This window comes from Micropterus salmoides, unplaced genomic scaffold, assembly GCF_014851395.1.
Source record: "Micropterus salmoides isolate LMB-PRFRI ecotype aquatic unplaced genomic scaffold, ASM1485139v1 Ms_hic_scaffold_9, whole genome shotgun sequence".
NCBI classification, from domain to species: Eukaryota; Metazoa; Chordata; class Actinopteri; order Centrarchiformes; family Centrarchidae; genus Micropterus; species Micropterus salmoides.
This window is the reverse complement of record NW_024044681.1, coordinates 19,308,891-19,324,933: the sequence shown is the minus strand read 5'-3', so window position 1 is coordinate 19,324,933 and position 16,043 is coordinate 19,308,891. Positions and strand designations below refer to the sequence as shown.

At 41.0% G+C, this 16,043-nt stretch overlaps 1 protein-coding gene across 3 annotated transcripts; it reads right to left on the bottom strand.

The window, feature by feature from the left end:
- Positions 1-632: 632 nt before the first annotated feature.
- On the bottom strand, positions 633-14,443 carry slc7a3a (solute carrier family 7 member 3a). 3 transcript variants are annotated; one of them, XM_038707540.1, is made up of 12 exons: positions 14,299-14,443; positions 7,422-8,050; positions 7,081-7,242; positions 6,261-6,444; positions 6,025-6,140; positions 5,308-5,530; positions 5,088-5,227; positions 4,687-4,789; positions 4,254-4,474; positions 3,929-4,095; positions 3,589-3,697; positions 3,348-3,499 (listed from the first exon to the last, which is right to left on the bottom strand). In XM_038707540.1, the coding sequence occupies exons 2-12, from the start codon at positions 7,786-7,788 to the stop codon at positions 3,348-3,350; spliced, it is 1,944 nt and encodes a 647-aa protein (XP_038563468.1). In that variant the 5' UTR covers positions 7,789-8,050; positions 14,299-14,443. The 3 variants fall into 3 exon arrangements, with proteins under 3 accessions (XP_038563470.1, XP_038563468.1, XP_038563469.1); XM_038707541.1 differs by lacking the exon at positions 14,299-14,443 and adding an exon at positions 13,311-13,422; XM_038707542.1 differs by lacking the exon at positions 14,299-14,443 and having other exon boundaries at positions 633-3,499; positions 7,422-7,788.
- Positions 14,444-16,043: the final 1,600 nt, after the last annotated feature.

Sequence of the window (16,043 nt, the reverse complement as noted above, 5' to 3'; positions counted from 1 at the left end):
TGTATATGGACCGGACAGAGAGGAATGACAGGAGGGAAGGTAAAAGTAGACTGTATGGTCATTTTGTCAGAGGCAAAGGTGGGAGGAAGAGACAGAGGGAGGACAGAGAACCTGTGCATTTTTTGTGTATTCATTGTTAAGGCAAAGAAGCACAATATGAACGCCTTCTGTCACATACAGTTCCTCAGGCCTCTGGACTTAATGACACTCGTTATTTACCCTCAGCGTGTCCGTTACTCTTGACAAACATGTTAAGTGTTTTGAGTGAGTGATGGCCTTTTGACACAAATGTTGTGCTGCGTTGTTCAGCACAAAATATTGTGGTGCTTGCTCCTTAGCTTGAATAAAATCTAAAACCACTAATACATACAACATAATTATAGATGGGATGCAGATTAATTCTGTAGAGATACAAATTGAATTGTTGTAGTCCTATTGCTGAATGATTTACATAAGAAGCTGCAAATTTAGTAAAACAACCCAAGGATAGGGTGATATGTAACTGACACAGATGACATAACAATAACATATTTCAGTGAGTCACCGATAATGGTCAGAAAAACTGGTAGCATATAGCGAATACTGACAAATGTTTGTCTTTTGACAAGTGAATCAGACAAAACTTTTCTGCCTTAAGCATGTATAATTTTTTTTATTAAAAAAAACATTGAAAATACAGCATGTTTTATACATGACAGCCATATGTACAGGATATAAAACAGAAAGACAAAAATAGATCATTGCTGTTAATGCAATAGCACTGAGAGGGGAAAAAAATAGCACTGATTTTTTATTTTCTTTGAAAAGGCATGAGGGCTGGCTATGAAGAGCTGTGTGATGACACGTCACATTACCTTTTAATGATAGATTAACTATTCACAGAAAATATACCAGTTCCAATCTCTAGTGAAAGTCCACAGCTCATGAAGCATTTCAATAGGCCAAGATACAGCTGCCCAGCCCAGCCCCGTTGCCTTCCTCAGGCATGAGGATGGTTCTTCAGGCACCAATTTATTGATTTACATCATCTAGAAACACTAGCTGAATCCAAATCTACCCTTATTGTACCCCCCACCCCCACCCTCCACAAAGACATGTCAAGTTCTGACATGTCTAAAGGAGGTGCATTCTTTTTTAAGCAAAAACAGTAAAGATGTTTAGAGACATCTTTTAAGCATCTGCAGAATGCCAACATTACAGCATCAATTGTCAAATGACATGCCTTCATGTGTAATTTACAAAAAAAAACACCTCTTACCAAATTGTCACATTTACAGAAAGTACGTTTGTATAATTTATAGCTTTAAACAAATACTGTACATTCTACAGTATAGCACTTTACTAAAAAACAAGAAAATACTATTAACAATAAGTTATTTTGAGTCCATAGAATTGGGATAAACTTTTTTTAAATTACACAATTTAGAGAACAACTTTTAGTGGTCATTCTTTTTTGGAAAGCTCAAGTTTCCCAAAACACCTTCATTTGGTCAGGAATATCAATTAAATTATTTGGTGATGCAAGACATTTGCAACAAAGCAGGAAAAAAAAACAATGTGGAATCATAAGGGAGACGTATAAAGATCAGCACACTAAAAACTGTACATGTAAAGTTTAAAAATAAAATAAAAAGAATATTAACAGATTAAAATTGATATGAAAGGGCAAAACAACAAAGCTATTTAAACTTTAACAGTTCTAAATCAGATAAAGTAATAAGTAAATAAAAGCGTAAAATATATATAAGGATGGGAGCTCAACAGACAAAGCTGCCAAGAATAAGTTTCAAATGAAACAAAAAAATAACCTCTGTGAAAAAAACACAAAAAAAAAACACAAGGAAGAAGTGATGAAACACAGGACCTTGTTCTGAAACTGACCCCCAGCTCCCAGACACCAGAGTGGATCTGACAGATGTCAATTAGAAACAATTCATTGTGTATTAAAATGTTTAAATTCCTTGGCACCCAAAAGACGAACACAATGTGATTCATAAGTTTGTTAAGTGCAAATCTATCAACCTCCTCAGATCTGCAACACATTCTGTGAGGTTTAAAGATGTGCAAAATCATCTGAAGTAGAGAGGTGCAAGTATGCAAATTCAATCTGGAAATTAACTAGATAACATGCTTTTGTTGGTTTGGAAGGAACTCTTACTTCCAACTAAATATGGTCAAATAAGTGAAGGGAAGTATGTTCTGGAATAACAGATGGATGAGGTTTACACTACCTGCAGAATGTAAATGTTCTGTATTTGTATAGTACAGTACCTACAACAAATACTAGAAAGTATAGCAGGTATTAAATCACCAATTCCTGGATTTCAATGCCTTTTATAGCTCATAAAAGTAGTTTGATGCCCTTTTAGCGGTTTCCAAAACATTTGAGTCATCTGGTTTAGGTCGAAACAAGGGCCACAAAATGACAGCAAATACAATTTCATAGGGTCTACATGCAAGACCAAAACAATATGGACACCTTGGAAACGAATTTCTTACCATTTTAAATGGGGCAGTGTGCACATACTGTATGGCTGTTCTCTGGGAGCAGGGAGGCACAAAGGCAGTCGTGGGTTAAAAACAAACAAATAAAACCCCCAGAAAACTCTCCCAATCTGTAAAACATGACCTTCAGCCTCAGACACCAAGTGTAGATAACATCAATGTCAACCATGTTCTACTGACCTAACTGCATTGAGGCCCTGAATGATGCTGTCAACCACATAGCGTCAGGGCTACCCTGTTTACACAGTCTGGTGTAATAAACAAGGACCAATAAACTACACATGCTAGACATACTACACAAGCTATTTGTGTTTCTTATACAGTTTTGAAGTGTAGCTCACTGATCCAAGTGTCTTGACGATCGTAAACTCACTGACTCAAGTCATATTTTTAGTGATGTACACAGTAGTTCTTATTCACTCCTAGTGGAACAAGTGACCACACACACACACACACACACACAAACTGTTAAAGTGTAACATTTTTTTCTGGTTAACAGCTTCAAATTACAGAAAACAGATCATGAGCAGTACCGCAGTACTCTTTGTTAGTTAGGTCCATCTGTTATAGGCAGATCTCCAGAGGACTAAGGGTAAGTAAAAACAGACAGATTAGAACAGACACATGGTCCAGAAAATGGCTCTGTTGCAGTGTCCCGCCATCAGGTTTTTTCAGCCATTAGGTCAGAGGTAAGATGTGTGTGGCATTTTCTTGCCTCTTCTTCTTTTAAAACCCAGATCTGCGTTCCAGGCTTCCTACACTGCAGCATTTCGCAATTTAACCAGACTGCCAAAATGAGTGTAGATGCTCTGCAACACTTCCCAGGTCTACGTCAGTCTGTATCAGGGGCTGCCTGCTTCTACGTCACTCTCGTCAGGAGCGCCTTTGTAAATCGGGCTCTTGGCCTGCAGCGTAGGTTCGTATTTGCGCGGGGATGACTGGTTAACAGCTTCACTGCTATTCTTAATACCGTAGAAGAAGTAAATGGCGAAACCTGGAGGGGAGGAGAGAGCAACAGGAAGTTACAAAACAGTCACGTGAATGTGTGGCGCTAGACATGAAAACACTAATGTTCAACTGTACCGATAAACATCCAGACAGTGAAGCGGCACCATGTACCCAGGTCCAGCTGCATCATGAGGTAGATGTTAACGAAAACACTGAACAGGGGCAACCAGGGAAGCAGAGGGACCTTGAGGGAACAGAGAACAGGGAGGGTTTCAGCATTACTGTATTTTAAAATGGAAGTGGCTCTGCTCGAGATAGTACTAAGAGAAAGAATCAGGGAACAAAGTGTGTCAAAGTAAATAAGTGGCGATCCTCAAACTCAGCGTAAAAATGTCAAAACAAAAAAGAACAAACTCTATACAAAGACAAAACAGAGAAACCATTAAAAGGTCTGTTGTGACGGCTTGATCGTTACCTTGAAGTTGAGAGCCTCTTTGCTCTCAGGCTGCCTGCAGATGATGACGACACAGACGGCACAGAGCAGACTCAAAATGACACAGGACACCACAACTCCTGCATGCCCTGCCAGCAGCTCTGAGAGATAGTTTGCCAGGATAAGACATAGTACGGTGATAAGAATAGCTGCAGGGACAGAAGAAGGGGAAAAAAGTTACTCATAAAAGGTGGCTGCAAGATGTGTGTTACCATATATGTCTTTATTCATTGTTCAAAAAAAGAAGCAAAAACACATTTAACAGCTGACTACAAGCGCCATCTTTAGCTTCTTCTCAGACACTTACAAATAATAGCAGTGGTAGCATAGACAATGGCCCCAGAGAGCTGTGTTGGGGTCTTTCCACTTGGGCAGAAGAGCAGCTTGAAGGTGAAGGTCTCTTTGAGCGGCATCTCCATGCCATACTCGTCGCCGCTGTCACCTCCACTTACAGCCACCTTCTCTCCTTCCACCAGCTCTACCAGCTTCTCCATCTGGCTGGACGAACTCAGGGTGCCTGGCTGGTATCTGTGGAGGAGGGGGAAGCGTGTCAGAGTCAGTAAAAATAATGATGAACTAGAAAACCAGCTAGAAATATTGGCTGCATACAAATAAGGCTTTCATAAAATGAGTGTAATGAGTGATTCGTCGGCAAGAGACATCTTTCAGTTTAACAAAGCCGATACCAACATGAGAATGATACTTTGAGACTGTGCTGGTAGAGATAAAACAGTGCTTACCTTAGGATAAGGACACAGATGGCCACCAGAGAATACGCCAACAGAGTTCCAATGGACATGAGGTCAACCAGAGCTGCCAGGTCGAACAGGAAGGCCATGAGAGCTGTAAGGAGAAGTAAAACCACATCTCTTAGAAAATGTACACCAAGTAATCCGTTTTTACAAACTTTTCTTAAGAGTTAAGTGTTATTGATCCAGAACCGACAGCCAGTCAGACGGGCTGCAAGACAGAGCTGAGACCCTGGCAAACAGCAACAACTCTCAACAGACTTGACAGCATAAGATAAACACAGCCAAAGACTGCTGGCCTGAAGCAATGAATAAACACGACTAGAGAAAAAACAAACACAAACAGGAAGAAGAAAAGACAACATGAAAAATAAGCTAACAAGACGGCTTACCTGCAACGATGCCTGAAGCGATGGTAGCCATGAGGGGAGTCTTTGTTCGAGTGTTTATCTTGGACAGAGAACGGAACAGCAGCCCATCCTCCGCCATGGCGTAGATAACACGGGGCATGGGGAACATAGAGCCTAGGAGACTGAGAGATGAGCAACTGTTAGCATTGTACTTAGATATTCAAAGTTTTACAGCATGGCAATAATTCAGCTCCTTCCTTACCTGGTGGACAGAGCGCAGAGAGAGCCCACAGCCACAATGTATTTGGCAGGAGCCCAGCCGACGTAAGTGAAGGCCTCAGGCAGAGGACTCTGGGTATTCAGCTGGTAGTACGGCATCATAAGGGTAAGAGCAGCGGACACACCAAAGTAGGCGAAAAAACAGATCAACAGCGAAGCCACGATGCCGATAGGTATAGAGCGCATGGGGTTCTTTGCTTCTTCGCCTGAGGACGGGGAGAGAAGAAAAAGAGGATGAATTGATAAGTGTTCCCATGAAACCTAGGGGAACACACGACCAGCTATGTTTTGCAACAGGCGAGGTCTGACGTCTTTCCCATTTCACTCAAAATTGCATAACACAGCCTTCAATAAGGCCAACAGGTGTTACGTCAAATCCTGGCACCGTTCAAAGATGATTTGGAAATATCCCAGAAGCAAAGAATCCATCATCAAGAAGTAGTTCTACTCTTGTGGATCCAAACATTTGTTTGTTTGCAAGTAAGGAAACATTCATAGTAAGAAGCACTTGTAACTGTAAAATAAATAGACAAACCTCTGATCAAGCAATAGCATAGCCAAGATCCTGATTGTATGCATCGGTGTGGCTTTATATCACGGTCTCATATTCCAGTATTTCCATTGAGATTATAATATCTTAATCTTTTTGTGCAACCACTTCTTCTATATTGTTTACCACGGAAACATTAAAACCACTCACTTGTTGTGGCGATGCAGTCAAAGCCCACAAAGGCGTAGAAGCAGGTGGCAGCACCAGACAGGATTCCAGCCATACCAAACGGTGCAAAACCGCCCTCGCCAAATTCCTCCTCAACTCTGAGTGGCAGAAGGAGACAGAGAGAGAGAGAGAGACACACATAGTTTAACAACCAAACACAGACGAGACAGTAAAACTATGAGTTCATCTGCTGACAGAGGCAGCTCTCAGATACTGACTTTAAAGTCCCACTGCTGTTGCTCTTATTTATGAAGCTGACGTAGTCTTCCTCCACCAGGTTCCAGTTGTGTGTGTCCCCCTTGACAAAGCCAGAGATGATAACGAAACCCAGAACCACCAGATTGATGCCTGTGAAGATCTTGTTCACCAGCGCTGACTCACTCGCGCCAAAGGCCAAAAGTCCTGAGGGCACAAGTACAGGAAGAGGGGGAGAGGGATGTAACAGAGAGGAGACAAAATTAATATTTCAACACCAATAACAACATGTCCTGCTTTGTGGGTGGATGTGTTCATGCTTCATTACTTCCCGCATACCATCAGTCAGCGACACCAATCCACCAATTACGTCTTTCTAACACAGCTGCTGGCATGCCACACTAGCTGCAATATTTGTGTGACAACTGTTCTGGCTGTTATGCAATGGTTTTAATGTAATGCTAACAATGGCTATGTTGCCATGGGCTGTCATTGAAACTGATCATTTTAAATAAGACAGTATTTACTTTAGGCTAATTCAATGGGTTGCTTTTAAAAACTGGTTCCCCAACCTTTTAGGCTTGTGATCCATGGGAAATGTCTATTTCACAGGTTACATTTGTCTGTGAGTTGCAAGGCAAATTCTAACAAAGATAGATGTTCCTTACTCTGAATGTTCACTTAAAAATTTACAGAATAGTGTATGAATGAGAATTTGTTTTATTTTTTTTTATTTCCCCCTTGTATCATCTTCCAGTCTCTCATTTATTATGTAACCCCCATAGAAGAACCTGCCCTACAGGTTGGGAACCCCTAAGAATAAATAATGATGAGCTAACTCACCAGTGAGCAGCAGGATGAGGACAAGGGCGAACAGGTCGGGGTATTTTGCCAGGACCTCGCCTGGCACATTAATTGTCATAGACGCTTTAAAGAAGCTAGAGATCTTTTGCTCAACCAGGTTGTCAAAGGTGGAGCTCCACGCCCTGGCCACGCTGGCCGTACCTAAGAGAAAACAGAAACTTACATAAATCAATAATGTGGTGACAGGAAATGACACACAGTTCTCTATATTCTTGCTTAGGATTTTAGCACAGTAACAAAATGTACTTGAACAGCAAACATAAAAAAAAAAACTAAAAAAAACACTGCAACAACTCTACCTGACACTTCAGAAAGCTCACCTATCACATAGGAAAGGATGAGGTTCCACCCTGTGATGAAGGCCCAGATTTCTCCAACTGTCACATAGCTGTAAAGGTAAGCAGAGCCTGTTTTGGGGACACGGGCGCCAAATTCAGCATAGCACAGGCCAGCCAACATGGAGGACAGAGCAGCGATGAGGAAGCAGAGGACAATAGCGGGTCCAGCCTTCTCCCGGGCGACCTCGCCAGCGAGGACATAGACACCGGCGCCGAGTGTGGCGCCCACCCCCAAGGCGATGAGGTCCAGGGTAGACAGGCAGCGGGCGAATTGGGACTCTTCTCCAGAGCAGTTTAATGCCCTGCGACGCAGCAGTGTTTGTCCAAAGTTGGACAGCTTGCTGGCCATATTTGCTGTGACTGTGTGTGGGCGATGAACCAGGCTATGTGTTTTAAATCCTTTTAGTGTGGGCGTGTGTGTGATTGACACAGCTTAAACACAACACGTGTGACTGGACTGAGAGTTTAAGTACTTTGGGCAGATGGGTAGGTAAACCAAGTACTTGTTTATTATTGGTCCTTTAGTGTAGGTGTGTTGACTTTTACTTGAGTGGAGAGAACAGGAAGTGGCAGGTCTGTGGTCACAGTATTTTGCAGCAGCAGATTACTACCTGTGAGAAAACAAGAAAACAAGAGCTCAAAACAGAGAACTATTCAGTAACTGCCAAAGCTTACACACAGCTGTGTTTGGCACTATGCAGTTGGATTATAGTATCCTTTCTTCCAGCAATGAACATTTTCAAGGAAAGGTGTTCAAACTGCAATGTTCTCTTCCCTTCTGGGCTGTACATGAAAACTTTGTAGCAAATGTTTACACTTTGTAGAGTTTTTCATACTCGACTCTTTTAAAGTGAATGCCACTAGAGATGTTGAAAACTCTGTAATATTCTTCTCCTCTTCAGCAAATACCCCCGAAAAAAAAAACGAGATAGCCAGTCAGTCGGCAGGTTTATAGAGTAAAAAGACATTTCACTACATAAGAACCTGTACAAATAACAGTTATGAAATTTCCAGGAATTCATACCTCTTACCACATAGTAACACGAGTAATCATGAGGTGCAGTGGGGCACAGCGAGATCATGAAGACAAAAAAAAACTTAGAGTTATCCTACTAGGCTTAAACCTAACCTTAATTTTTCCTTGACAAATAAATAGTCCATAGTACACGCCCCTATAAAAACAAAAGAACACCTAGTCCAGTTCCTCCCCACTCCCTTACTGAGAGATGGGGCACTCTGCGACTTTGTGTTATGTTTTTTTTAGCAGACAGAGGCTGACAGGGATACGCCTGGGAAAGCAGGAGGCTGCAAAGGGACGATAATGGTTGAAATCTGCAAGCTAATATCAACAAGGGACAGGGGGGAGGACAGCGTGAACCAGCAGCTCGATAAGGTGAACCAGCTGCACTGGGACACGGTTGATATACAGATAAAATACACTGCATAAAAACAGACACTTACTCTATATAAATGTACTGTAATTCTTAAATGACTACTGAATTTTTTCCTTTAAAAGTTTTACTTTAACCATACTGTATTAAAAACTGCATTTTTTTATAAAATAAAAAATTAAAGGACACTGGCAAAACATTTTACGTCAGTAGTAGCGAGCTTCTAAAGTTCAGGAAAGGGGGAATGATAAAGATAACGTGTGTACGCACAAACACATGGGAACGGTTCATAACAGGCCAAGGACACTGACCAGGACAGATATGTTTTTTTGTTTGTCCTTGGAGGCAGCCAGATTCCTGGACTGATCAATACACGTGGACAGGATCCTCTTTTTATTATATATATATAAAAAACACTCCACGCTGTGGGATGTGGAGAGAGAAATTCTGGTACTTAACACAAGTTAGCAGGTGGGTTTACTCCTGCGTGACTACAATAGATTATACACTTCTCTATTTACTGTAAGACTTATTTCACAAATTAATCTTTCCACTGTAAATTTTTTCTGACAAAGAAAAGTCCTGAGCCAAGACTCGACATTCTGTAGGTTCTGGACTCTAATTTTGAAGGCTTAAAAAATATCACTGAATAAAAGTTGACTTCATAACTTTTGGACTTTCTGGTGTCTGTGAAGAGCCACAGTGCGCTGCTCAGACCAAATCTTTGCACAGCATGAGTGCGTGTGTATAAGCAAGTGTGAATGTCTGTCAGTAAGGTAAAGTTAACAATCCAACACTTGACTGTCAAAATAGCTCAGAGCACCGTGTGTTGGCTTAGTATGCATTTTCAATATTACACTAGGTAATGTCTGATTTTGATTACATTACAAATAGTGCCCTGAACTTTGCTTGACATTTTGGTGGGTCAGCTTTGCAGCTGTTCCCATGAAAGGCTTGAAATTAGGATTCAGGATGCCGAGTAGTGTCAAAAGGCAACGCTGCACAGAGTCTGAAGCTATTAAGGCAATGACACCTGACTCCACGGAGCGAGTGCTGAGAAGGCGGACGGACATTTCAGGCCTATCAGTCACTTTGCCCGGTCAGGCAGCAAAGAGAAGAACTGAAACACTAACCCAGGAACACAGACCAGGCCGACTGATGGCACAGTGTGGACGTCTACCTGGATCAGAGGTTAGGCAAAATGCCCATTCGCACTCATTAAACATGTGAAACTAAAAGATGTGGGGAGAAAAGGTGCCACTGGAAAGACTACCCTCGGTTGTGCTGTCAAGTTGTTTTCTTACCTTGTTTCCAGTTGAAGTTAAGCTTCAGGTAGAACATGCTTGCTCCCTTTTCCACTTAATGAAACAAAATGTGGTATGTAAAATACAAAGAGACGTTTCAGGTCACACAGTGTGTTGGACGTTTAAAAAAAGAAAAAGGAAAAGCTGTAGGTTATTGTATGGTCTACTTTTGGCTTGTTCATAGCGCACAGGATACGAGCCCTCACAATGTTTCAGTACACTTACAATATTCTATTAATACCGTAAAAATAAACTATTTCATCAAAGCACTTTTAGTCTTAACCATTTCAAAAGGGAATATCCTGTCTAGTACAGTTAAAGTGTTGGGAGAAAAGAAAAGACAAACACTGTCAAACAATGAAATAAAGACAACACAGAGCACCTGACAACAGCAATAATAAACATTCAGCTCTCTGAAGACTGATGGGAAACTGGTATCTGGTGGACAGCTCCCACTCCCCACTTGGTGTGACATTCCAGTAGCATTTTCCACTCGCACACAAGGAACTGAGATCTGAGTGAGTCAATAAACATTTACTGCTAAACTACTGTGCCCAGCTGGCTGTGATCTCCTCAGGGGTTCACCCAACAATCCACATACCTTCACTAAGCAGAACAAAAGGTGCTCAACTGGATCTATGCAAACTGTAAAAACACACCCACAGAAGTTATCTCATTCACAACTGAAAATGAATCCAACAAATAAAAATCAAAAGGTCTCTGGATTTTCCTTTCAAGGCAATATTTTCTTTGACAGACTAAGTTGTGGCTACCTTACAGTTACAGAAATGCAGGCCTGCTTGCTGTATGACCTCACTTAAGGGTGGTCTCATTAAAGAGATGCTAGAGGCACCTTTACGCTAGGCCGATGCCTCCGTCACGTCAGCTAGTTGCTAATCTTTTCCTTGTGGTTTTCACGAGGGTACCTTTTTACGTAAGTGGGGCAGGTTTATACCAGTTTGCATAGGAGGTGTGGCTCACAAATGTGCTCCACTGCATAACACACACACACGAAACGGACTAGTGTCACACATGCAGCCATTTTAATGTTCCTGATATTAAAATTAATACACATGACTTTCGGTGAAGTGTGAACAAGGAAACAAGTAGATTTCTGTTTTGTTATCTGGTAGTTACTTTCTTCATCAACAATATTTTTATTTTTATAATATGGATTTAATTCAAAGGCTCTTTATCTTGGAGGACTATGAGCAAAGACTTGGCCAAGAGTGCTCCGGTTACAACAGGCTTCAGGGATAATGGTCCTGTTGCTTGACTTAGCGTTGCTGCAACTGCTGCCACAAATTCTAAGAGGATTATTTGGGGGAAGTAACAAACCTGCTAACCTTATTATAGCTTGTTGCAGTAGCCATATAAACAATGCATGGCTTTGTTTTGACTGTGCCATCATTGACAACAATAATAGCACAGCTCTATTGTTACATGAACAGAACAGCAATGTTATTTCTGCTACATCAGAGTTGTCAAATGTAATTATCAAATGGCCAATTGGAAAGTTGCCTTTCGCCACAAAGTTCCCCACAAATCTGCTCCTAGGTTAAAACAAAAACATAAAGCCAAATCACTCAAATGCTGCACCTCAGTCCTGTTTTTTTTCAGAAAAGTAATAAAAAAAATTTATTCTAGGCACCTGAAGCGTTTGTGTCGAGACTTAAAACTTCCATTTTAAGAAAGGGTGATTTTGACTGAATTTGACCACAATTCACCTGCTGTGCTGCTAGTGTGCAAGTATGTGTAAACAGACCCAACACTGACACCGAACTGAACGACCCTATAAGTCACCTGTCTGAAAACCACCACTCCTGCCAAAAACTGCTCTCGCTGCAAGATGGAATGTGACAGTCTAGCAGTCTGTGCACTTTCCCATGACCAATGCCAACACTGCTAACATTAATAGCCAAGAGAACAGAAGCACAAATCTACACATCATAAAGAAGGTTTAACCTGTGTCAGCTGGACACCTAAGCACACCAAGATGTGGCTACGAAGCTGCACCACAGCACAGGTCAGACAGGATGAGGCCACAGACAGCATGTATTTTATCCTCCAACGACACAAGTGTGCTCCGACTAATTTGAAACCCAGCTTCTCTGAGACATATAAAAATATAACTTTGAGGGTTTGGTGCACACCCTTCTTGCACAACACACTTTTCGGCCATGTGCTCAAGAGGATGTAGCAATTGCAGTGCAACAGACCACCTCCTACTGTACACATTAAATATGTTTGGGCTGAATAAAATACTTGTATTTCTGGTGATGCTATGATAAGAATTGGAAATGTTCAAGACGGTGTAATAGTACCATAGACTTTCTACACATAGATTACTATGCTTTTATACATAGCTGCCAGCTTATTAGGTACAACTAGCTCAAACTAACAGCCCTGCATTTAATTGTACCTTCAATGAATGTAGGGAGTTTTTGTCAAAATCACAGTCATGTAAACTTACCTCTCTGTTTAATGCAACTGCATCAACATGACCATAAAGTTGCATCAGTACCAATCAAAAAAAGTTATTACAACCTTCAATGTTTTGCTAAGCCCAGAGCTTGGCAACTGCACATGTACTACATTTCCCCTCTGAGTGAGTTAAACCAAAAAAAAAAAATCTGATGCGTCTTAAAGTGCAAACCTGTAAATCCCATGGGAAATTTGGGGCTGTTGTGGCTGCTCACCTTAAAGTCAATAAAAGGATTACACAATATAAACCTGCAGCAAAGACGGCTGCGATAGGCACCAACACCTGACATATTCAGCCTTTCATTTAGCGTTTAGGGGTTGTATTTTGCTGTCCTAAACTGAAAAGATCGACGTGTAAATTAAGCCTGGATTTCAAGTATTACGTGGCTACCTGATTAGTTCAACAACCTCTCCACCCAATCAAAAGGGTTTGAGTCACACTACACATACCAAATCTCTACTCGTGCGTTCACTGCCCATCACAATCATTTTACTAATATTTTTTACAGTTTTTAATTGTGGAGTGGCTTTTCATCGGCTGATGCAACATACGCATGATCACACAGCAGCGTGCACTTCCCGGAAGTATAACTCACTTTGATGGCAGTCGCGGACAATGGGAGTAAAGGCTACTGTAAAAGCTATATATATATATATATATATATAAACATACACAAAATAGCTGTACTTACGACCGGTGCCACCAAACTGGGCGATGTTCAGCTGTCCGTGTGCTGATGGTCCTTTTGTCACCAGCTAGCTACGTGGCTCCGGTCGGATCTCGCGTGGTGCTAATGTTGCCTTCAGAGTTTACGGAAACATCGTAATTGCATAGTGTACAGGAAGCGTGCTTCTGTCGCTTGCTGATGATTTTAGGGGTCGCAGTTGACTTGTCTTGGTAACTGAAGAAGTCAATGTTGGTAATTGAATAAGACAATTTTGCGTCAATATTTAGTGTTCTCTCTCTCTCTCTCTCTTTTTAAAGTAATTCATATGAGTTGCTTTGCTGTTGTGTATTTATACTGCAGTCACAAAGCAGCTGTGTCGCTTAATTTAAACAAATACATAAATAACTGCCAAATTAATTTCTTTAGCAACAGGGTCAGTTTTGTTAAACGTTAATTTACTAGATTATTAGAAATTCGGCGTTTTTTGAGGGTCTCTGAAGGCAACATTGCGTTAATTCCGGCTACACCGGGCCTTGGTAGCAAGCCCTAAAAGCAGGGTGCGCCCGGTGAGCCAGGCTGGGACGAAAACAATGAATGAAAACACGGAGTACGGGGAAAGTGTCGAGCCGTGAGTTTAAGAAAAACAGAAACCCATTTAAACGTTTCGCTTGAATGGCCACCTCAAGTGTTTGTTGTAGTTTCCGCAGTTGACCCGATAAAATGAGAAATTAAGACAGAATACAAAACGTCAAATTTTGTGGGGGTGAAAAATTTAAACTTGTGTAACTGTTAGCGCTCGCCTAGAAACATTCAAAGCAAGGACGATGGACGTTATATTCTATTTAAACTAGTGCGCCAAATACATATGACAACGCACGAGGGAGGATTGCATCAGTCCGCCTGTAACACCGTAGTAGTTACACGATGTAGACGAAACAAATATCGTTACAACCCCTGTTAGGTAAAAACAAGACGCTTTATTGTACCAGTGAAACACGATAAAATGTATTACCTTTAACGTCTTCAGGTTGAGTTTGGCCAGAGGGCGCAGAAAGAAGAGCAGAGACGATGTTGCTGTATTCGCTGATGAAATAATCCCGCTCAGTTGTGAGTGCGTTTTTATCAGCTGTGAGGGGCGGGAATTACCAGTAGTAGCTCAGTGACGCATGGGCGGGAGGCTGACCTTTCCACTCATGAATGGAAGAAGAGACGACGAATACGATTTACCTTTCTGATAAAGCTGCAGTGGCAAACATAATTAGAGAGCTAGAAGAAAATAGAGGACTGACTACACAAAGTTTAAGAGACCTGAAGTGCACGCGTGTGTTATGGTTGTGTGTGCGCTCGTGTAACATAAGAAGGCATGCCTTTTGGAGACATGGCGTCAGTTTCCCCTCTCACAGCTATGTATTGAGGTTCAGGCTCCACACTATATCCGCCGTCGCTTTGTTCTACAGGTTAAAAGAAAAGGAGGGAAAAACCAAAGCATTTCTTTCATGTGCATTTGCACCCAGTGACCTGCGAATGCTGGAGGGTCAGTGGTGGTGTCAAACAATGTCATTTTCAACATTTTATCCCTGTGTCACTGGTGGACTGGAGGCCTCTACATGTAAAATATAATCCAACATCTGCTATAAATATGATGAAATTCTGCCTGTGCCTGGGGACATAAAATCGGAGACTCATTTCTAAAGGTAGCAGTGATGCAACTCCAACACTATATGGCATCAGATTTAAATCAGTACCTCACAATGTCAGTTTAGTTGAAAACACGTTTATTATATATAATATATAATATATAATAACATAGTTTATACATATATACGTGTATATATACGTAGATATATGTATAAACTATGTATGTATATACTAAACTATATATATGTATATACACCTAATGTAAGTTGTGTATATATATATATATGTATGTATTTTTCAACTGTAAACTGACATTGTGAGGTATTGATTGGAGGCTGTTGCCATATAGTGTTGGAGTTGCATCACCACATGTTTAGAAATGAGTCTCCAATTTTATGGCCCCTCACACACATGCAGAATTTCATCATACCCAGGCCTAAAACATTTGCTGAAAAAAAACATTTAATTACAAGGTCTCTTTAATAGCATTTGATTATATCAGAATCAAGGTTTATTGACAGGTACATTTTCACATATGAGGTAATTGGTATATTGCCCAACGGTAGCTTACTAAAACATAAATGTAGAAATATATAGAACTATAGAAAAGTATACTAAACAACACAAAAAAAAAATATATATATATATATATATATGTATGTATTTTTTGTAGATAGATATTTTTTGAATTTTGACATTTTTTGGGGTGGTGAAGAATCATTTTGGAGAAGTATGCTAAGAGAAGGGACAACCAATTAACCTACAGTTTCATATGGCTTTTCTTACATTAAACGGGTTTAATGTCCCTTAATAGGCCTACTGACATTTTTGTTAGTTTCTAATGCTTTAGCTAATGATCCGCGACCGCGCTGGCCGACCGGTCAGTTGCAGCAGAACACTGTTTGTGTGTCTGTCAGTCTGGGCCAAACTAATACTTTCAATATTGAGGGGGGATATGATCAGCCCCTCCCAACTTGGACTGATCCTCGTTTTTGCTGGATTCCGATTGGCTCAACGCGCCGATCGAAGGAGTTACTTTCCATCTGGGGCGAGGTTCAATCTAAAACCTTTAGCACCGATTTGCTACGTTTTGTCGGGGCTGAACTCAGCCAGGTTTGT